This window comes from Drosophila navojoa, chromosome 5, assembly GCF_054131105.1.
Source record: "Drosophila navojoa isolate 15081-1374.11 chromosome 5, UAZ_NAV_1.0, whole genome shotgun sequence".
In the NCBI taxonomy this organism is placed as follows: domain Eukaryota; kingdom Metazoa; phylum Arthropoda; class Insecta; order Diptera; family Drosophilidae; genus Drosophila; species Drosophila navojoa.
The window spans coordinates 10,838,098-10,861,128 of record NC_142893.1 but is presented as its reverse complement, the minus strand read 5'-3'; the positions used below and the strand labels follow the sequence as shown (position 1 = coordinate 10,861,128).

Sequence of the window (23,031 nt, the reverse complement as noted above, 5' to 3'; positions counted from 1 at the left end):
TAGAGTATATGTACGACCGAAGTGCTTGCAGTCTATATACATATGTGTAGTCTATATGGTATAAGCCTCCATTATCAGGCGCATGTCTTAACGTTAGTTCGCTGTAATTTATACATACATACATACATATAACATATACTTAATTAAAGCTCTTACTTTACTAGACAATAGAGAGAAAGAAACAAAAAAAAAATACCCCAAAACCCCAACTAAAAACATTTTGTGTTAGCCCCGGTTTGGCGTCTTGGCCCTTGTTGGCGTTCCAGCTCGGTTAAGTTTGCGTGTCAGCCATTGGCCTCCATTCCAGCTAATCTATTGTGGCAGGCTACAAGACATGTTAGCAGCTTGATTAGAATAGGGCGCACCACACAAGGCAACGCACCGGCAACGGCACCAGCACCAGCACCACCCATCGTGACATCGCCCGCTGGCGACTGGCACCGCCACAGATGACAATTCGAAGCAACAACCAACTCCCGTTCGACAGTTGCCAGCAACATGTCGAGCCGTGCAAGCGGCAGCCACACGGTGTTCAGATGCCTGCGCTACACCACCGGCGGCGGCTACTACCGGGGCATGTGGCTGGATGGCCAGCATCATGGCTACGGCGTCAAGGCCAGCGGGCGTGGCCTCATCTATGAGGGCCACTGGATGCACGGTCAGCGACATGGCCATGGCACGCTGCGACGTCTGTTCCCGAACGGGCTCGCCCAACGCCTCTATGTGGGTCAGTGGGCGGCGAATGTGCGCTGCGGCGAGGGCAAGCAGTATTATGAGGACGGCTCTGTGTACTACGGCCAGTGGCTGGGCAACCAGCGAAGTGGGCGTGGCATACTGTGGCATGCAGACGGACGCATCTATGTGGGCGAGTGGCTTAAGGATGTGATGCACGGCCGTGGTGTGCTCTATGCGGGTGAGTCGGAGGCGAGAAGCAGGACGGACAATGGGAGGCAGAGAAGAGAAGAAAGTGGAGTAAGCGAAGAAAAGCAATAGAGAAGGAGATACGAACTGGTGAGAGTGTCTGCTGTCCTTTAAAGTTACAGAAAATGGAGTAAGGCAATAGAGAAGATCAAAGGGAGAATTGTAGTTAGGAGGGAACATGAGAGAGAGGAGGAGCCCATGTCAGAGAGCAAAGTAAAGCAATAGAGATGTTTAAAGTGAGATGAGATACAATACAATACAAAGTATTAAGAGAGAAGCAAAATTTCAAAACGAAGAAGTCTTCATCTATTCCTCCAAACACAATTCTTCTATGCTATAAACATTGATAATGTCGTAAATCTACTTCTAGAAATAGAGTTAACGTCATTTGCTTCCGCTTTAAAATTTGCAAATTAGAGAAGCAAGCTCAAGATAAGCGAATCGAGCCAAACATTAAGCGACTTTCAGATGAGTTAAACGTAAACAGAAGAGGTTTATCAAGTATTCCTGGGGCACAGATTCACTTGATAAATGGCAAGAGCCAAGAAGAGGAAGAGAAACATGCTTAACCCATAACTGCTCTCCACGCTTCCTGCTCACACGTGCCGTTTCTCATTTTGTTCCCCCATTTGTTCACAGCCAATGGGAATCGCTATGTGGGTGAATTCGCTGACGGCTGCAAGTCCGGCATTGGCGTCTATCATCACCAGAGCGGCGAGGGTCAGAGCGTGCAGCAGCACGGGCTTTGGAGCGATAACGTATGCAAAACTTCGCTGATGCCACTGAAAAGACCCGAATCGAACCCAGCCAAGTCTGACGATCTTTGAGTGAAAAATATATATATATATATGTATAAAAGTTGATAAATAATATTTGTGCTAACTAGGCGAGAGCATACGATTATGTATATCTAAGCGTAATCAGTTCCTCTGGCGACGTCTGCTGCTCAGCGACTCGGCTGGTGTCTGCTGCTCGGTCGTTTGCTGCTGGCGTCTGGTGCGCATACGCGTGCTGGGCGTCTTCTCCTCCGGCGTGACATTGCGCCGTGTGGCGACGGGGGCGGTTGCTGTGCGTCTGAGGGTCGCCTCCACCTGCACCTGGGCACGCGTTCGAGTGCTGCGCACAGATTTCGTTGGCTTCAGCTTTGCCACTGGCTCCGTCTCACTGTCGCTCAGGTCCAGAATCTCAATGAGCTGGCAGGCATTCAAGTCCAAGCGCTTGCCAGACTGCCGTTCCGGACTGCTGCCTATGTCGCTGGAGCTGCTGCTGCCACTGGCACTAAACGGATGCACTTCCTCCGTATAGATGGTAAATTTGGCCGGTTTCTTGCCAGCCTTGACTTCGGGTTTGCTCAACGACTTTGGCTTCTCCTCCGGCGATATGTTGAAGGTGAGAGCACGTCTAGGATTCTGTGGCCTTGGCACCGGCTGCAGCTCGAGCCGCGCTGCACTCAACTGCAGCAGCAGATTGTACCGATAGTTGATGTCCACGCGCGACTGCAGCTGCTCGCTGCCGGCCAGCTTCAGTGCGGCTTCGGTCAGCTCAATGGCCTGCTGCTGCCGTCGCTTGGCACGCAGATAGTTGGCCTGATACATGTGCAGCACGAGCAGCATGTGCCCCAATTCGTTGCCACGCGCCGCATTCTGCTGCAGCCACTTATTGGTCAGTGCATAGAAGTCGTCCAGCTCATCCAGCTCCCGATTCAGAAAGTACAAGCGGGCATAGAAACAGCCCACAACAAAGTAGACGCACTGCAGCTGCACGCTGGAGCGCATAACGGGATGGGATTGCTGCATGTCCAGCGAGACATACGGCTGCAGCTTTTTGCTTGTGCTGCGCGGCTGCAATTCCTATGGAGGAGGAGAAGGGCAGAAGTGAGAAGGCTGATATTCACTTCATCTCCATCTCTACTTACTCGTTTCGGCGAGGACACATGGTACTGTTGCTGCTTGCGTATGGGCTCCACGCTGACCTGCTCCAGCTGCAAGGCTAGCATTTTGCCAACCATTTCGCTCATGTGCTTGGTCTGCGCATCCATCGGCGCAGCGGGCAGCAGTTGCTGGCGCTGCTCCAGCGCAGCCATCGACTCGAGCAGCGGCTGTATGCACAGGAAGTGCTCGATGATGCGCAGCTTGGTGTGCGCTTTGTCCAGGCACTCCATGCGCAAATTGGTCCACAGCCAACAGATGAGCACCTCGACGGCGCGCAGCACCAGGCCGCCCTGGAGCAGCACCTGCAGCAGGCTGTTCGAGAAGTTGGGTCGTTCACTCAGTCGATTTGCCGTGCACTCGGTTGTGTCGCGCACCATGTCACCGAGCAGCAGGATCAGTGCACCATTATCCATGGACGAGATGGTGGTGAAGCTGCGCACGCACTCCGTTAAGGTGTCCAGCTGCTGCAGCGCCGTGGGCAAGCGATCCAGCAGGCGGCACTGGCGCTGCTGATAGCACATGCGAAAGCGAACCGTGTGAATGGTCAGCTGGACTATGTCGCACTTGCCCGCCCGCTGCTCGAATTCCTGGCGCAGCCGCTCCGCGTGCAGCAGCAGCAGCTGGGCATGACAAATGCAATCGAGGCGCGCATAGTACAACGCCAAGTGGCAGAGGCAGAGCAACACAGTCGTATGATGGCGCTTCAGCAGATGTGGCGCCTGCAGCTGCGGCCACAGCTCATCGAGCAGCTGCTCCGCATAGGCAACCTCCGTGTCCAGCTGGAGCAGCGCGTGCTGTGTGTAGCGCGGCAAGAAGTGGCTAAGCGCACGCAAATAGTTGAAGCTATCGCCCAGCAGACGGCTAATGCGCATTAGCAGCAGCCACGCCCCGTCCGACTGCTGCGTATAGCCCATCGTAGACAGCGCCATGGCGGCCACAATGCCGTCATCCAACAGCGCCTCCCAGTCGATGAGCGCCTCGTCACTGCCCAGGAACTCGGCATCGGCCTGAAAGGAAGAAGCATTAGCCTTTGGGTATATAAAGCCTAGAGGACGGACTGTTCACTCCAGCTGCAGCCCATCTCCAATTCATTTGTTCTCTCACCTGCTCAAAGAATTTGCCAAAAGCGTCCATTGCCATTGTCGCCAATTCCACGAGCGGCATTTCGCTGCTTATGGTAAGCTCCAATAGATTGTATTTGATGAGCAGCTCCTCGATTGTCTTCTCCGTTGTCTCCTTGAGGGGTATTTTGGTCTTCTGAGCCTCGAGCGCGTCCAAGAGTTTGGTTACCGTCGCATGGCCAAGGATTAGCTGCTGCAGCCGCGTCAGCTGCTTTTTACGTTTTAAATTAATGCGGAGCTCCTCGATTTGCTGGCCAATAGTCTTGTCCGTGCGCAAATGCCGTGACACAAGCACCTTTTGGTAGTCCGTTAGGCAGTGCTGCAGCAGCGACCGAAGCAGCTGCGGCGTCTTCTTATAAGCCAGCACCGCCAACATGTCCATCTCGAGTAGTCGCCGGCGCTCAGCTGGCTCTATGGGATTGCAGAGCGTGCCCTTCGCATGCAGCTCCAGCAGGCATTGGTCTATATCGTTCTTGGGCGTGCGATAGTAGATGCACAGCTGTTGGTATTGCCGCGAGGGACAGCCTAAGCTGGTGACATAGGCGCAATGCAGACGCGCTGCAAGCTCCGGATGGGAGCAGTGGGCGCTGGCTTTGTAAATGCGACGAATCAACTGCCTGTCGTACGGCGGAGTCAGAAGCGGGCGCAGCTGTTGCAGCGGCTTCAACAGCATCTCTAGCAAAAGCATCTGCTCGGAGGAGTCAATCTTCTCCGCTATGTTAACCAGATGCCAGGCAAAGAAGACCAACTCGGTGCTGTTGGGCGTGAAGCATTTGGTCACTATGACTACATTGATGGCATAATGAATGATGCCAGCCAAACACTGCTGAGACACCTGAAGAAGAGGATCATAAGGATTATTAAGAGCAGCTGGCATAGCTTATAGATGAGGCTCACCTTGGACAGGGTTGCCTGGGACTGCCAATTGCTGTAGGCGTAGGCGGCACAGCAACCCAGACTGAAGACGCAATGCTTCCGCTGGCCCTGGCAACTGGCATCATTGTTGGTGCAGCTGAGCGCCAAGGAGCTGCTATTGCCGTTGCCCAGCTTCATGATTCTGTTGATGAGGCACTGCAGCAGGTCAAAGTGCGCGGCATACGCCTCCGCGCTGTCCAAACACTGCCAGAAGTAGTCGAACGAGGGCTGCTTCTGATCGATTTGATGCAGCTGTCTCTGCAGGCGAACGAATACCAGAAGAAAGTCGATATACCATTGCTCCTCCACATGCGGCAATGCCTTCTGCTCGAAGAAGTTGATGATTTTCTTCACCAGATCGATGTACGGCTGCTTCAAGTCCGCAGCTAGCGAGGATTTGCGTGTGTTCAGAAGCTTGAGGTAGTAGTAGAGCAGGGAGAACACATAATTCTGATTGGCTTGAGCTTTGTACAGCTCACGGCAGCCACGCAGCAGTTGGAGTGACCAAGGTTGTGCCTGTCGCTGCTCATCCTGTTGCCAGGCGCTGTCGTCCAAATAGAGAAGTGGGAGCAGCGCACTTAAATACTCTGGAAACTGCGCATTCAGCTGCTTTGGGCTGCAAGCATTGCTAGCTATGACCTGGCAGAGGGGCTCACACATGGCGTTAAAGTCAGCCACTGGAAGACTAGCCAGGATCTTGATATAGCCAAAGCTACGCTTGCCCAGCAGCTGATTCAGTTCCAAGATTACTTCGCTGAAGTCATCCGCTTGTTGTTCCTTCTGCTGTAGCTGTAGCAGCTGCTGCATCAGCATGCCCAGTGCCTGAAGAGCCTCGCACAGTTGCCTTTTAAGCTTTGGATCCGTTTGCTTGCCCATCTGGTGGCCAAAGTAATACAGATGTTTCACATGAATGCCCATATAGTATTTATATTCCGATTTGCTTTGCATTTGACAGCCCTGAGCATTAATAAGTGCATAGAATCTTTGACATTGCTGCAGCGTTTGCTAAAGTGAATAGAGTAATATATTGATAAATAATCTAGCTAATCCTGCCCAGAAATGCTTACCTCTCTGCAGAGCGAATGGTGTATATACTGCAGGCTGATCAAGTGATTGGTCCAGTAGTCAGGCTGCGTCTCTTGTGGCGCCACATGTGGCAGCATGATGGCCGCTATTTCACAATAGATGTCCGCATGCTGATGATAATTCTCTTGCAGAGCGCAGCACAATTGTCTCAATATGTTTAATTCGTATTTAAGCGTTTGCAAAGCGACGCTCGAAGTCCCGCCATTTCTTATTTGCTCAAATTGTCCATAAATTGCCTTAGCAGCTGCTTTCACCTCCTGCCGCGTGCCGCGCAGTTGCTTCTTCAGCTCATCACGTGACATCCTCACATTTAAATTGCACTCTTAAATATAATTGAAATAAAAGAAATTCCTGATATTCGTCGCTCGCTTGCTAGTTGAGCTATTTGTATATGTCGCCGATAGACTGTGTGAAGTTATCGATAGCAGCGCTGTTGCTGTGCCTAACATGTCAGTGCTGAGTAATTTCCGAATCAGACAACACTGAACTGTAACAAAGCGCGCGAGTATTCGAAAAATAATAAATGCATGGGTACGGGAATTATAAATTATTCAAGTAATTTTGAGTAATATATACACATGCATAGGTCAATTACGCACACTAAGAATTCAACTAGTATGCCAAGGCACTGTAAAGCCTTAAGTTAATCGAAAATGCATGTAAAATATGATTTATGCTGCGCTTTTGTGGTCTTAATGGCATTGGTTAACTCACACTTTAGTAACAGGCAGCAAGTGTAGCACACAGACACACTTATACAACTTGTGGCTTACCTTAACATATCGCTGTAATAAATATGTATCTCTTTGGAGGGGAAGGCGGCGACACGTTCAACTCACAAATTCTCCAAAGTCGGAAGTCACGTTTAAACGTTTTCGCTAAAAGTTTCACACACACAGTCCAGGGACTCTCTTGATGATTGATGAGCCACACACACACACACTCATGTACACACGTGTGTTTGCGTGTAGAACATGTATATGGTCATTAGTGTGCTATTGTGTTTATCTTCCAGTTACTTTTACGCACACACACACACACACACACACACACACAAACATTTGTTGATAATTCGGGCATGGTTTTTAGCTTAATTAAGATGAAGTAAACACAAGAGACTCAACTGGAGTCGACAGTCCAAGTTGGTTAAAGCGTCAATTGCAGGTCTCAGATGACAGCTGTGCGCACTTGATATGTATTATTATTATTACTCATATACCCTTTCAGCTGCGGAGTAACGGGGTAATTGAGTGTTTGACTGTTTAAGTAAGGTTCTTAGCTCTTAAGAGCCTAATAACATGTTTAGAAGCTCGGAGCTGACTATGGGATATTTTATAGTTCTGTGAATGCTCTTCTATGTAATGTGTTATTATATTAATTACTTAATTAATATATATTTTTTAGATATATGTATATCACTTTGATTCTCTCTACATCTCTCATTATATATATTCAAGGGTTTTTATTGCAGAGCATCATCTAGTCGAACTGGTTGTCAGCTCTGCTCTCTCTTTTCGCACTCCTATTACTATTATTTATACCAATATTAACTATTTAGCTTATTGAGCTATGATATGCCAGAAATTCCTAACGATTTGGCTTAGAATTTATGGCAAGTCATCGAGCTTTGGCCAAAGTTTGCTTAACTGAACGGCTGAAATGCATGTGTATGTATGTATGTGTGTGTGACTTGCTCTATTTCTCTCTCCCTCTCTCTTTAGCGCTTGCTGTTCTCCAGTTTCAGTTCTCGAGTTGATTTACTTGCGTAAATATTTAGACAAGATTTTTTCTGTCTTTTGGTCAGACGCTGTTTGTTTTGATTCAGATTTAACAAAGTTTTTTTTTACAATTTTTTCCTTCTTCTATTGCCTCAACTTTAAATATTAAATAGAAAAATGTGCAAATTCATTGGAAAAACGAGCAAATTTTGCATTCAGTCAGTCATTTTGATTGTCTGTCTGTCTGTCTGTCTGCCAGTCAGCTGTCAATATTTACTGAAGTCAATTCCAAAATTATCTAAAAGTCTCGCATGGACAAAAAGTTGCCAAAAATAAACAATGAAAAATTCAAAATAAAATTCCCAACTGCATTCACAAATTACTCGGCCTGCCTTTCCCTTTCACGCCCACCTGCTCTCCCCCCTCTCCTTCCCGCTGTGTGAATTGTGTTTTAATGATGTGCAAACAGGTGGACAATTGGACACCTGGACACAGGTGCCTGCACAGCTCGACAGACATTTTATAGACAATTTATTCCAGCCGACAGACAGAAGTCAATTAAAATTGCGGGCTCTGTTGGAATTTCGGGCTCGTAATTAAATTAGGCAGCGGGCTAATTTAAATACATATAATTTGTCTGCTAGCTGTGTTACCTGGGCTCTGCTGGCTCTGCCTACTCAATGCGCTCGCATCCTGTGACAGGCAACAAGGATTTATTGGCTTTTGCCGCAGCCTGAGCAACAATTGCCCAAACAAGTGCAAAAAAAAAAAAAAAACTCAACTTAATTAATTTCACAGCTACAGTGAAAAGCTGTCAGGCAGCGCGAGGAAAATCCGCTTAGGAGAAGTGGGTGGGTGTGGGGGGCGGATGTGACTAAGCGGAAACCAAGGATATGTCAGTTGCTCAAGCAGCGGCAAGAAATTGCCAAGTGCGGAGGCATCTAACGAGAACTTAATTAATTATGGAGCTTGACTTGAATTATTTATGTTTTATAGATACATAACATACATGTATGTATGTATGTGTATATAGTTGAAAGTAAATGTTGCTAAACATAATTGAGATATATTAATAGTAATATAGTCTGTATAAATATATAGCTCAGCTATAATTCATATAACAAATTAAGCTCTGCTAGTCAGCTATATATTTCATAATAAATGAAAGTAATATATACACATTTATATATATATATATATGTCTATAGATATGTCTCACTTTAAGCCACATCAAATCCTTTGCTTGACTGCAACTTCCTGTTCCTGCAGCTGCTTCGCCTTTTCCTTGCTGTCACATTTCACAATTTTGCAGTTTTTTGCCCCCCTCTCGACGACTTGACACATAGTTGACCAATGTGCCCCTCCTGCCACACATGTAGCACATGTCCGCCCCCGCTATAATCCGCTCTAGCGGCGCCAGACTGAAATCTCAGTTCACTTCAGTTTTTTTTTTCCCCATTTTTGTTCGCTCGCTGCTCAAATCGAATTCGCGAAAAAAACAACAACAACAACGATGCGCGCTTGAAAAGCATGTGGAAAATGCTGTAGCTTGTAAATTTTTTTTTTGGCATGCGTCGAAATGCAGTCGCTGGTGCTGCAGATGGAAGACAGCATTAATTTATGTGCTGCATGCCGCTCAGCTGCAGTTGCAAGTGCAGAGAAGTGGAGGAGGGGAGGATGCCGAATGGGTGGGTAAGCTGGCTGACGTTAACGAGTTCATTATAGCCCACAGTGAAGCGCCTCTTCTTCTTCGCCCAGTAGGCACTGCCCTACATGCCACTTGCCCCAGGCCACATGCCGCATGCCGCATGCCACTTGTGCCACTCTTGCCCCCTCGCCGGCTCTTGCCTCTTGGTATCTGGTGGCATTTAATTAAAATAGTTTGACTAACGCTCACTTTGCTGACTAAGTTGTTTTTATGGCCGCTCTTAACGGTACCCAGCGAATGCATTCATAAACATCAACAAAAACAAAAGCAAAACAGAATACAAAAAACTTTTCGAGTGTCAGAATTATGTTGGGCTTCAAGTTCTTTTGTTCCTTGAATACCCTATGAATCGAAGACGGGATAGAACACTTTTGCCATGTGGCATGAGAAAATGAGAATTTCAGATATTTATTTATCTTTATCTCACTGAAATGGCTTTATATATAAAATAAAAAAAGAAATCATGAAATATGAAATAAATCAGATATCATGCGAAATAATATATGTATGTATTATTTATATTTATTAATTTCTTAATATAAAATGAAATAAACCAAAGTATCTAAAATGCATTAACAAATTTCAATATATTTTAATATATTTAATATATTTTAATTTAATAATAATAATAATAATAATAATAATAATAATAATAATAGGAATAATTTAATATTAATTTAATTTAATTTAATACATTTTATCTTAATATTTTTTAACGTTTTATAAAAATATTCTATTTATGTATAAATAAAACATATGTATATATATTAAATAATAATTCTTTAAAATAAATAAATAAAAAAAATTCAATTTAAGTTAGAATTTAATGTATTTATTTATGTTTATTTATCAATTAAATGTATACCACATATATATTATTTATATTATTATATCTTCAGTGCATTCAATCTTCGATCTGCTTTCGTCTTCTCTTCTCTCTTCTTGCTGTCTGCCTTTACTTGGCTCACTCCTGGGGTCGCCTGGGTGGGGTCTTAATGACCTTACATAACCGTCACAATAAACCCGCCACGCCTTGCCCCGCCCACATTCATATCTGAAAATCGCACAATGAGTCATTTGGCAGCCACTTGGAAGCTGTTGCCACCAAAATTTGAGCTGATTATCGCCGCCAATGGCCCGAGTCAATGGCCAGAACTTGCGTTGGCCAAAACGCCGTAGAACAAAGTATTTTAATTTATATTATTATGCATATATGTGTGGGGATATCTTGAGCCTAATCTGTTACATTATCTATTTATTGTAATATTTATAGGTTTTCTTTTATATCAACATATATTAAGTATTTTATATGTAACTATATTTATTCGAATTTCGCTTATATATTTATATATACATACATACATATGTATTGTATTATATCTCTTCATGCCTCTTCATTTCTTTTCATTCATTTCTTTATCCTTGAACCATATATCATATACATATCTTACATCTTAAATCGTATACCTTAGGCTTCATAGCTTCCATACCTAATCCACTAATCCATATACTTATACGCCCAGTATATCAGTTCATATCATTATATTCACACACTTGTTTAACATTTACACCTTTTTATTAACAATTTCTCTATTGCTATGATTTATTTTTAGATATTGCCATATCAATACACTTCTGATCCGTTTCCTGTTATAATTTTTATGTATTTATTGTAGTTTTTTTTTTCGACCACTTTCGACTCGCTTTCGAATTGCCTTTAAAACCAATTATCAAATCATGTCGCTGCCGGCTGACAAACTCATTTATTTTGCTTACACCGCTTAAAGCTGCTTGACGTGGGGCATATACATACATACAGACATGCACTGTAACACACACACACACATTAATACACTGCTCACTAGTCAAGTCCAAGTGCAAGTCAAGTCCCAATTTTGCTTTCGTTTTGCAGCCACAGCTACAACAGAGATATTTCAAGTATATACGTGTATATATATATATCTATATATATACATATGTATATATCTGTATATCATATGGGAAATGAGGGATCCGCAGAGCCTGTCAAACTGTCGCCAGGGCTTGAAATTGTCATTTTTCAGTGTCAAAGCGATCGCTAGCCTAGACCATGGGGTGAGGGAGGCGGAAGGCGGGAGGCATGCAGGGCGGTTGCTTTTCCAGCTAATTTTAATGTGTGAAAATTAAGTTTTTCCTCGAGACATGCCTGTCACTCTTTTGTATACATCCATGAGAAATTGGAACGAGCTGAGCTGCCTACCAATTAGCCACTAGTCAGCCGCAACTAGCCCGGCCGGCACTTATGGCCATGAGAACCAGTCGAGTGTTAATTAAATGTCTGAACTACCAATTGCATGGCCAATAGGTGGGCGTGTTCAACGGTTTGGTATACCCGGCAGGCAGGCCCAAAAATTTGTATAAGGAATTAACCAGAGTTGGAGTCAGTGATGGGCTAGAGAGATACCCTAGAGCAGAGGTTAAAGAAATGGATTTATAAGAAGAGCTAATTGAAGTTGAGTAATGTATATGATATAGAAAATAATATGAGAATTACTGATCTTAAAGGGTAGTTGAAGTTTAACTATAACATGGTCAATCATTTTCCTTGACAAACTAGAAATACCCTGCTAATAAATACTAGGCTATTTTCTGGCCTATTTTCATACTCACATTTAATATGCCAACACTTGTTAGCCCATCGCTTCTACCCACTCACGTTCATTTCCAGGGTATCTCTGGGCTATAGCACTCCCCTTGTTTCATGTTAATATTTTCGCGGCAATTCAACTAAAATACAATCGGCATAAATCATGTGGCAAGCGCCACAAAATACACGGCGACATATTAAATTTACAAGTTGATTTTGATTTATGCGCGTAATGCATATATTTATTTATTTAGTTGTTGTTGTTGTTTTGTTGTTGTTGCTTGCTGTTGTTGCTGTTGTCAAGTCGTCGTCGTCTCGACGCTAACTTAATTTAACTCGCGCTCGTTGTCTGTGCGTTTCCTATGGACTTCACTCAATGCGCTCCCCTCCCCTTGCTCTAGCTCACGCTCTTGCTTGGTATCTCCCCATCTGGTTCCCCTGTTCATCTGTTCCTTTTATACAACTTGTGCCGTCTTATCATGCTAGTCTCTCTCTGTCTCTGTCTCTCTCTCTCTCTCTCTCTTTCTTTCTATGTTATTTGGGCTCATCCTACGCATTTTGTGGCATGCATCAACGTCAATTGCAATTAAAGCTGTCATACCCTAACAATAAGGTAATCTAATATGACGATGCTCTGATATAAACCGATAGATATATGCATATATAGTACATGTATCGTCAGTATCGTCATATTTAAATGCGTTCAGATAATGTATACATATACATATACATACATACATAAATATAGTAAGTCATAGAGCCCATTTGTCTATTTATCTCTATGCATTTAGATAAAACACGTACTACTTTATTTAGTTTTAAGGAATTATTTTTCTATAATAAACATTGAGTTTAAACCCTAAAAATAGAAAAAGAATTCGAATTTAGGGATCAAGAATTTAAAGAATATCAAACAGAAAAAGTATGGTATTAGTATAAAATATGGTGTTATATTTACAGATCGATCTTGTCAATAATATAAAACAAGTGTCAAAAAAATCTTTAAAAAATCTCTCAATGTCTAGATAGATAGGCATAATCAAATGCATGATGCTAAAACTAATATAACAAATTTATAAAAAAATAAGCAGAAATATATCTGCTGTAATTATATGTGACAAGTGCTGTTTGTGCATTCGTGTAAAACTTATCCGAGTGCTGAGTGCCTCTCCACAGTTAGTGGGCGTTCAAACATGGGCTGCAAATACTTTCTACGTCGCTGGCTGTCGCTGCAAATCACAAGCTAACCGACAGATGGAGAGAGAGTGAGAGAGGTGGAGAGAGAGAGAGGGAGAGAGATGGAAACAGCTAACGACAGCTTCATTAATTAAAACAAAAATTTGTGGTTTCGCATTGCGCAGGGCTTTGTAGAGACAGCAGGAGGTGGCGGAGGAGGCAACTGCTGAACGGCAGAAGGTGGAGAAGTAGGCGTGGCTGCTGCCTTCATTTCTGGCAAGCCCATACAAAAAGCCGCAATTAGCGACGAGCTTGTAAATCTTTTAGCTGGCAATTTGATAAGTCCACATAACTTGACCCACTTTCCAGAGAGTCCATCTCGCCTACTCCTGCTCCTGCTGCTGCTCCCCTGCCGCGATACTCATTTTTTAAAGCGCACTTTCCCTATCCTTCGTCCGTCTCCTGCCATTTTTTGGGGTAATTTGTGCAAATGTCTGTGCATTTAATTTTACATTTATCATTCAGCTCTCCAGCTGTAAGCCACAAAATCTTTAAGTTCAGTTTTAAAGCTTAATTGCGGGCTTAGCTTGGCTGTCTAACTTTATGAGTCTCCTGTGTGGACCAGAACTCTCGACCACAAGCCGTACAATGGGGCCCTTAACATTCGCCCAGAGGGTGGGGCAGGACTGGACAATCAAACAAGTTCTGACCGCAAAGCGTCAGCGGAAAATTAAAAAACAAATACACGTACATACATACATATATGTACATGCATAAAGTTTGCACTTTTTATGTATGTATATGCAAAAAGTTAAAAAAAAATACAGGAAAAATGACAAACTAAAAGTCAAAAGGCATATGTAAATAAATGACTATTCAGATGGCAGTTGGCATTAATTGAATCAGTCGCGACATTGCCAACTTGTTTAATGTTTTTTCAATTAACTTGTACGGCAAACAAATAGGCCAATGCAAAACAAATCAATTAAATGAATTCAATTTAAGGCTTTAGGCGATTTAATTTGTTACGTCAATTCGAATTAGGCGCCTGGCAGTGTTGGTAAATGAGAGAGACTTCTGCAGGCATACAAAAAGGCCTAAAACATGTGTAATTTAACATAATTGCATGCAAATTTAATTATCATATTTTAATTCAATTGCATACCGCGCACTCTTGAGCATATATATAGCCGAAATGTCCGTTAAACAATTCGTAAATTAATTTGTTTGCGCTCACAAAAAGTATCGATATGATTATCGATATTCTCTCACAGAGCGCATGAAAATACGTTTGTATGTTGTGCTCTCTCTCTAGCTCTTCTCATCCACTCATACAATTCCAATGGCAGGCCATTCTGCATCTTGCTCAATGCTCACTGCTTTAGCTTCAGTTTCTGTTCAATGTTCGTCGCGCCAGGTCGGTTGCGCGCGTAGTGTGCATTCAATGGTGTGTAGAAAACGCGGTTAGTTAAATAAATATATTAGTGCTATGCGGCTAAGTTAATATATAAAGTTAAGGCATAATAACATATTGGTGTAGTAAGTGCAGTAGTTTTAATTCATTAAACGAATGCAAAACATGAATTGAAAAAATACGATTCGCAACGCTAGCCTGCGGCCAGACGACGCTAACCTTAGTTAGAGCGAGACAACGCTACTGCGTGCGCAATTTGTTGATGTCGTTTTTGTTGTTGCCTGGCGCTTATGCTCATGCACTTACCGTTTTTGTTGATGTTGTTGCTGTAACTGAATGTGTACGAGTGTTTTGTTGGTAAAAGAACAAGAAAAGTGCACAAAAAAAAGTAGAAATTTAAATTGTTGTTGTTGCAGCCGGCAAAACGCGCACGAAACACAGCAAACAAAACGAAACGAAATGAAATGAATTTACACAATACTACGCGAAAATTCGACGAATACACAATAAATGTGGAAGGAGCACAACAAAATAATACGAATATCATGCAAAGGAAGAATGTGTAGAATGTTAGTGCTAAAGTGACAAAACGAAAAGAAAACGAAACCGAAACCAACACCGTTAGACGAGGCCCTCAAAATGCAGCGCAATAAATGCAAGAACTGAAAGCGAACGACGACTTAACCGTTACTATTCCAATTAAAAAGTAAAACGACGTAACAGCAAAAACAACAAGAAAGGTTTCAAAACAAATGGCCCGAAAAATGGCAACAGGATATGAGAAATGGATTTGGATAGGACTGACGGTGCTGCCGCTGCTGCTGCTGCTGCTGGCAACCGAATCACAAGCGAGTCAAGGTAAGCGAATTGATTACTGATTAGATCTACGATATATGTATGTGTGCATGCGTGTATTTTCTAAGTACAGTTAGCCTATCATAATTGCCAATTTGCTATAGCAACAGAGCCAGGTGACACCTTGTCTGGTCGACGTGCAATAGCGCAGGTTTTTTTTCGCATTCTATTCGGAAATTGGCTTTTACTATGTCAACAGCTGATAAGTTTTACTATTTGACCATATGTACCCAATGAGCATTACTTACATACGTACATATGTGGTGTATTTCACAAGGCTTTAGTTTGTTTTCTAAATTGACGCAAATTGGGTACTTTTTTTTTGCAATCACGAATCATACGCTTCCCATACATATGGTAGTCATATATTTTCGTTTTGTTAGAGATAATTAATGTGGTGTGTCGCGGCACTACATAGATAAGACAAGGACGTTGACGATTACAGTACTTACTCGATAATTTGGGCAAGGAAAATGCTCAGAAGACCTAGAAGGATGAAGAAGAAGAGAATGAATATTTAAATATGAAATATATGTTAAAGGAATTTTAATTTTTGCTTTAGACAACCTTTAAGAAACCAATAAAAATAATAACATTTAATTAAAATACATACATTTTCTACATATACAATGTATGCCAACTTTTATTGTATTATTTAAAAGAGTATAAAATCGTAACGCCTTTAAAAATGTGCCCAACTCAATTACTGGACAATAATCATTTTATCTGCTTATCAGCAATTCCTTATCTCTATTTGGCAGCATTAAACATGTTCATAATGAGTCTACCCCATTTCGAGTTGTTTGATCGTTCGATCCATATTTGGGCTTTCAGCCAAGAATTCGCAAAATGTATAAATATGTACACATGGGTCACATTTTTGAAGTTGAGGAGTGTCAATTACATTAAATATGTTGAATGATGAACTTGCATTTACCCTAGACTGAATAGGAGCTAAATCTTTAGTTTTCGCAAAGAGTTAATGACTTGCATATACCCTCTACTATTTGATGATGAGTGTGTGAAATCAATAGATATTCTATTCTTTAGTTATAATACTCCTTTTTTTGTCTTTCATATACAATAGAAATATAGAAGAAAGTACAAATCTGAAGTAGTTGATACAAGAGATACTTCGTGCCCCATTTCCACTTATACTTCTGTAGTCTCCAAATACCCTAAATCAACAAGTTGCATACTCCTCAGACAAAATATTACAGGGCATAAATACTTGGGAGTCTTAACAAATGTGAATTCCCATAAACAAAACCAAATGAGAATCCCGAGAGCAACAACAAGTGTCTATTGTGTGTGGAGAGTGAAGCGGGCTCAGGTAGACGGAATCAGGTCAAATATCCTCAGTGTAGCCGGCTGAAACGCATTAACTGATTAATTTTACAGAGGCAGGCGAGCTGACTCGCATATTGTCGTATTTCAATTTCAGTTTACTATCTGAAATCGCCTGGATTCGAGTATACACATAGATAGTATAAACAACAGCGCTCAAATCCACACAAAATGCGCAAATAATGCAAACAAATTAAATGCCCGGATACGACGGGGCAAAAAAAAAAAGAAATGGAAGAGAAACCAGCCCTTAAGCTCGCTGGGGTGCCTGGAATTTATCACTGCCATCAGCTTAAAAAGTGAACATCCCCGAAAATGTGGAAAAGCGGTGCGGAAAAGTCGGAGCCAAAATGAAAAAATGATAAGCTGTTGCCCGCTTGCCCGTTGCCGGGTTTGTGCTTTATCAAAGAACTTTCAGCTAAAATACATATGCAAATTGCGTGTCAGTCTGTTGGGGGTCAAGCGCTCGCTGCTCAGCCCCAATAGAGCTGGCCTTATCGAAATAATTCCAAAACTGACAAAACTGAAAGCCGAGTAATATATAACCAGGAATGAGAATAAACGGGACAGACATTGATTAATATTTGGATATGTTTTTTAATTAAGAAATGAAGGGAATAAATACGAACTAGATTAACCGAATATATAGTTCATATAATGACTATTTTAATCGCACACATTTGTAACAGTGTATGATAAAAAATTGAAAGGACAAAGCAAATTCCTTGACTCTCGCTTGCTCTCCAAACACGAGTCTGACACGCATTCAGCTTGGCTGGCTGCGGAAGTAAATGGTAATTGTTGGGCACAGGTTGGCTTTAATGAAAAACAAGGCTGGCTTTGAGCCACACACACACACAGACACACACGCGCTTAATTAATGGCCAGGCGGTAATTAAAAAAAATCTTACTAACACACAGAGCAACAACAACAACAACAACAACAACCACATTGATGATGAAGAACTGGGTGTTGCCAGCAAAAGCGTAACGTGTGCTTTGCTCCTGTTTCGCTTATTTTGCTGCTTTTAGACCCGTCCCAAGTAATATCCATTTTCTTTTTTTTTTTTTTGCGTCGCATTCTAGTTTTAATGGTCATAATTCTTTGTTTAGTGCCTGGCCCCCCCCGTGAACTGTGACAATTGTTAGCCAGCCGCAGTCCGTGCGAATCCTGGCCAGACTTGAGCGGGCTACCAGCATATTTGGCCGCATTACGTGTTATACGATATATAATATACATATATGTATGTATGTGTGTGTGTGTGTGTGACATGTTATTCTAATTTCACACCCCTTTTTATTTTCGTGAAGGGTGCGCTATGTTGTTGCTATTGCTATTGCGCTGCTGTTGTTCTCGGCGTCGTCATAAAACATTTCCATATGGTCACAGCTCCTGCCTGCCTTCGGGCTCTGTCGCAATGTGTACACAATGTACATAAATAAGTAGAGTGAGAGGAAGGGAGAGAGTGAGAGAGCGAGAGTGACTGTGGAGACACATTTAGTCAGAATGAGGTCATTTCTTTCCTTTGGCTGTCAACTAATTACAGCCACTGTATAAGGCCTTTGCCTGGGCCGAAAATTTGCCAGAGTTGTGTCTGGCAGTTGCAACTGGCAAGGACCTGGCAGTGTCGCCAAATTCCTTTACCTTTTCTGTCAATTTTCAATCAGTGCAAACAAAATAACATGGCCAAGGAGTGCTGCGACTCACCCTGCAGGCAAACTCTAAAGGGAGTTGCAGACGGAGAATTGAAGTCTTTGTCGTGGTTTGTGCCATGTTTTCCAACGGATGTCGCTGTGTGTGTGTGTGTGTATGAATAGTTATCTGTGTGTGTGTGTGTATGTGTTTAACCTGACTGTGGCTTTGACATTGTTCAAGGTTGCAATTTGCAAAATGTGCTCCTCATGGACTGTGAACGTATTTACCCATAGATGAAGGAAACCTGTCGAAACGACAAACAAGCAGACGACAATATGAAAGAACTCGCAGGCAGCGACATGAGATAGTAATTTAACTGGTTTGCATATGGAGCTATTGCAAGTTGTATTCATATTGTAGAGCTTCCATCTCAACTTAATTATGATAATAATAATTTCAATTATAAATTAATGATATAGTCTTCTCTATCTCTGTGTCTATGGGAAGGAAGCCTTTTGCCACAAGACTATATTTTATGATAAAATAACTTTATTATATCTTTGCATATGATTAGTATACAGGCAATTGAGTTGTCTAGGCGAAATCATATTTCATGGTATTTTTTAAGGCCTTTAAATGAGGAGTCGATATATGAATATAGATAAAGATGTACTTAAATGAATTTATATTCAATAATACTTATAAATAAAATATGTATGCAATTGCTTTCATGAAAGTAGTAGTTGCTCATGAAAATAGTAGTAGGTAGTCGTGAAAAATAGTAGTATTTCATGAAAACAGTAGTAGATAGTAGTTAAAATAGTAGTAGTTCATGAAAACAGTAGTAGATAGTAGTTAAAATAGTAGTAGTTCATAAAAACAGTAGTAGATAGTAGTTAAAAATGGTAGTAGTTTATGAAAATAGTATTACGTAGTAGTTAAAAATGGTAGTAGTTTATTAAAATTTGTAGCAGGGAGTAGTTCATAAAAAAAGTACTAATTCATAAAAAAACATTAATTCAAAAAATAAAAAAAAAAAATAATTAGTTATATTAACAATATTTTAAAGCAAATTCTAATATGTATAATATATGGTATATAAATACAATTCCATCCACATCACAACTCCCTTTATCTAAACTCCATTAGCAGTTGCCATTTGCTCAGATTAGTAATTAATATTTTGCATCATCGTAAACTTCAATTTACACATTTTGGTGTGCTTTTTGTCTAAGCAATGGGCTTCATGCTTGATTGGAAAATCTTAACGGTCTCGCTTAGCCATTAACACTTTCTGTTTAGCTATAGCTATGCCGTTATTATCGCCCTCCAGCTGTGCATAATAAAAACTAAATGAATTTTGTGGCAAATGTGAATTTTAATTTGCACAGCACATAAATTATTCACAATACAAAAAAAAAAAAAAATTGCTCAACAACAACAAATAATGAATGCATTTTCGACATGTCATGTCGCTGCTATTGTTGTTGTTTTTGTTTTTGTTGCTCCGTTTTGTTTTATGGTTTGACCACAATAACAACAACTACATTTTATCCACACAAAAAAAAAAAAGGAAGAGAGTAAGAGAAACAATGCACACCCAAAGTTTGTTCTCTCACTCCCACTCACTGGCACGCTAGCTACAATTTGGGCCGAGTTCTTCCTCGCTTTAACCGATTCCAAAAGACAGCATGAATAATTCACAACAATAACAATAACAACAACAACAACAAAAGCAGGAGAAATCCCGAAACGCAAAATCCGAATTTGTGGCAGTTGTTGATGTGGATGCAGACGCTGTTGCTGCCACTGCTGCTGTTGTTGTTGTTGGTGTTGCTGCTGCCCCGCTGCTGCTCCCGCTGTTGTTGCTGTTGCAGTTCAACGCACCCGAATTCCCAGCAGCCCAACAACAACAACAACAACAACATCAGTCACACTCACGAACACCCATATCTGGTCAGAGCTCTTCTCTGGCTCTCCTCCCAATAATCCTGAACCCAAGGCAAGAGCCCAAAAATCGAGCCGCTGGCCGTATGAATGCCAACAGGAAATGCTATAAAATTCACTTTATTTTCATTTGCAATTACGAATGGCATTGGCAATGCACTACACAAAACGAAGAATACATGGGCGCTAGCGCGTGGGCGTGGTCGTGCAGCCAATTTGCATAGCGCTTAGTGCGAAAGCGTGGGCGGGCAGCCAATCAGTCGAGAAGGAAACGGAGCAGCAACAGAAACTAGAATTGAGGCAGCAGCAGAGGCAGCTGAGAGAAGCCTTGTAAATTGTGAACATAACAATGCAAATTTTTCCAGAGTCTGCGGCCATAAGGTGTTAACTTAACAGCAGCAGCAAAAGCAACAACAACAACAGTTCGACAGACTCAGATGAGAAGTTGAAAACAGAGGCAAAAACTACAGACGAATCTTGTAAACAGCAGCTGAAGCTGAGAGTACACAAGAATTTACTTAAAGTATATTAATGTACCCTTTTTTAACAAAGCAAGCCTTAAAGATGTATCAAGCGAAAAGGCTACAGAGAGATTGTAGTGCCATAAATTCAATATACTCTGCTCAGTTAATATACTTTGAACTTTACTTTTGCTAAGATTCGATTCAGAATATTCCCTGTTGGATTTAACTCTGGATGTTTCGATCTACATACATATATCTAAGTCTAATCAAATGAATGCCTTTTAAAGGTCCAATTAGCTATTGAATTGTTTATTACTAAACTCGAGAAATACTCTGTAAGATATAATAAAAAGGAATACAATAATAGACTTTAGCTAGATTCTGAGCTAACATTAAAGTAATTTTGATATGGGCTTATATGTTATATATTATATATTTATTATTCTGCACTTTCTATAGCAGATTTTAGCTTAGTCTAGGCCATATAGATTAATTCTCGAGCAGCTGCTTGCATTTAAAAAGAGAGAGAGAGAGAGAGAGACAGAGTAATCTCGATTCGTTTAGCTTTGCATATTGTTTAAGCATTTTCCTTTTGCATACGAGCTGTTGTTATTGGTAATTTCATGTGCTGCATTGCATTGGTGCATATAATATATGTGTTTTAGCAAGTGCTATGTTAACGGCACTTTAAATGTTCGCCACGCCGTCTCCGACTAAGAGGTGCAAAATCCCGCTCTCTCTCTCTTTCTCTCTCGATGCAGCTTGCGGCTGTCGGCCTTCGAAACTCGGTCGTAAAATTCACGCGCTCGGCTTAAGCGGCTCCTGAGCTTCAACAACCGAAAGAGCTCCATAAACACTTAAAATAATACGCCCCAGACATTATCTCGGACTGGACTAGACTATGCCAATTCACTTAATCACCTGCTGCAAACGGAAGTCAGAAAAGAGGTTTTACCTCAGCCTCAACTTCTTTTTAAACGTGGCTCATAAGGCTACCAGCAATGGCTACCTTGCAGCTATCCGCTCAGGTACCAATGGCCAGCTCCTAGATCTGCCACGCCCTAAATCGCAATGCCTTGCCTTGCATTGAGTAGAAGAAAATGTGCCCGCAGCTGGGCAAAGAACTCAATTAAAACTTTACTCGGCACTTGGCAGTCTTTAATGACAGAACAAAAAGAAATATATATATATAGATATGAGTAGCTATATATTGAGTCTGCTCAACTTAGATATACCCTGTACACAAATATATATGAGGAATGTCTGCTTAACAAGTATTTAACTATTTTATTTCGATTTCAATTTGATAAATTCAATGATAAGAAATTGTTTTATATTATATATACATATATATCAAAAATATACTTCAAATTTGTAGATATTCTAGTCCTCGATACTTCATTTTCGTATCTGTTAATCTGCATAAATCAAAGATTGAGCATTTTGTAAATTATTATTATTATATACGAATATATTACGATATCGCTGATCGTCATTTTGTATGCACTTAGCAACTTTCAGTTGTAGAGCTCGTTCGTATCGCATTTGAGTGATCTGAGATTCCAGATCGTGCAGGTAGACAACGCCCAGGTCCCAGGTAGAGCTACTACAGAATGCGTTTGGCTTGCAGAGCAGCATGTTCTGATAATATCTAACATCAAAATTTGCATTCTCGCTTGTTCGATTGTTCGATCAATCGCTGGCTGAAGTGCGAGGCATATGCGAACTTTGAGACACGCTATACTTAAGACTCTGGACCTTTCTCTGTTGACCTGATTTCTGATTCTGTATACACATACCCTATAGCCTTGGCTGCAACTGCTTTGACTTTGGCCATGCGGCCTCTTCCATACGGTTGATTATGCCCGCTTTCTCATATCTACAGCTACAGGGCATTGCTAACAACTTTGCTTCATAATTATTTTTGAAGGCACAAAAAAGTTTTTGCATTGTTGTTGCTGCTAATGTTGTGGCTGTTGCCTCGCCTTGAGGCAGCTTTAATTGAAAATGCGGCAGCAAATTGAGTTGGTCATTTAGGCGGCATGTCCATGTCTCGCCAAGCGTCTCGACTTGGGCGACTTATCGACAGCGCTTATCGGTCAAACGGAGCCAGCAAAACGTTACTTGCCGGCCTTAAAGTAGATCGATCGATCGTTCGTTACATTC

The 23,031-nt window shown here is 41.7% G+C and overlaps 3 protein-coding genes across 5 annotated transcripts in view; 2 read left to right on the top strand and 1 right to left on the bottom strand.

The window, feature by feature from the left end:
- The first annotated feature begins 124 nt into the window (after nucleotides 1-124).
- On the top strand, nucleotides 125-1,828 carry LOC108654175 (uncharacterized). Its single transcript, XM_018105286.2, has 2 exons — nucleotides 125-913; nucleotides 1,561-1,828. Exons 1-2 carry the CDS (start codon nucleotides 499-501, stop codon nucleotides 1,746-1,748), a joined length of 603 nt encoding a protein of 200 aa, XP_017960775.1. The 5' UTR covers nucleotides 125-498; the 3' UTR covers nucleotides 1,749-1,828.
- On the bottom strand, nucleotides 1,769-6,399 carry thr (three rows). The gene is made up of 5 exons (XM_018105266.3): nucleotides 5,956-6,399; nucleotides 4,871-5,893; nucleotides 3,957-4,808; nucleotides 2,837-3,859; nucleotides 1,769-2,771 (listed from the first exon to the last, which is right to left on the bottom strand). Exons 1-5 carry the CDS (start codon nucleotides 6,274-6,276, stop codon nucleotides 1,842-1,844), a joined length of 4,149 nt encoding a protein of 1,382 aa, XP_017960755.1. The 5' UTR covers nucleotides 6,277-6,399; the 3' UTR covers nucleotides 1,769-1,841.
- An 8,186-nt stretch (nucleotides 6,400-14,585) lies between these two features.
- Nucleotides 14,586-23,031, top strand: part of fra (neogenin protein frazzled) — a 46,947-nt gene continuing 38,501 nt past the window's right edge. For all 3 annotated transcript variants that reach the window (XM_089260738.1, XM_018103953.3, XM_018103951.3), the window contains exon 1: nucleotides 14,586-15,474. In XM_089260738.1, coding sequence (XP_089116864.1) covers nucleotides 15,369-15,474 — 106 coding nt within the window. In that variant the 5' untranslated portion in view covers nucleotides 14,586-15,368. The remainder of the gene's footprint in view (nucleotides 15,475-23,031) is intronic.

Excerpts from the sequence above, each read along its gene's own strand:
- LOC108654175 (XM_018105286.2), top strand. The coding sequence starts at position 499 with ATGTCGAGCCGTGCAAGCGGCAGCCACACGGTGTTCAGATGCCTGCGC. Across the intron at positions 914-1,560 it reads CCGTGGTGTGCTCTATGCGG|CCAATGGGAATCGCTATGTG; the intron begins GTGAGTCGGAGG and ends ATTTGTTCACAG.
- thr (XM_018105266.3), bottom strand. The coding sequence starts at position 6,276 with ATGTCACGTGATGAGCTGAAGAAGCAACTGCGCGGCACGCGGCAGGAG. Across the intron at positions 4,809-4,870 it reads CCCAGGCAACCCTGTCCAAG|GTGTCTCAGCAGTGTTTGGC; the intron begins GTGAGCCTCATC and ends CCTCTTCTTCAG. Across the intron at positions 3,860-3,956 it reads TTGGCAAATTCTTTGAGCAG|GCCGATGCCGAGTTCCTGGG; the intron begins GTGAGAGAACAA and ends TCTTCCTTTCAG.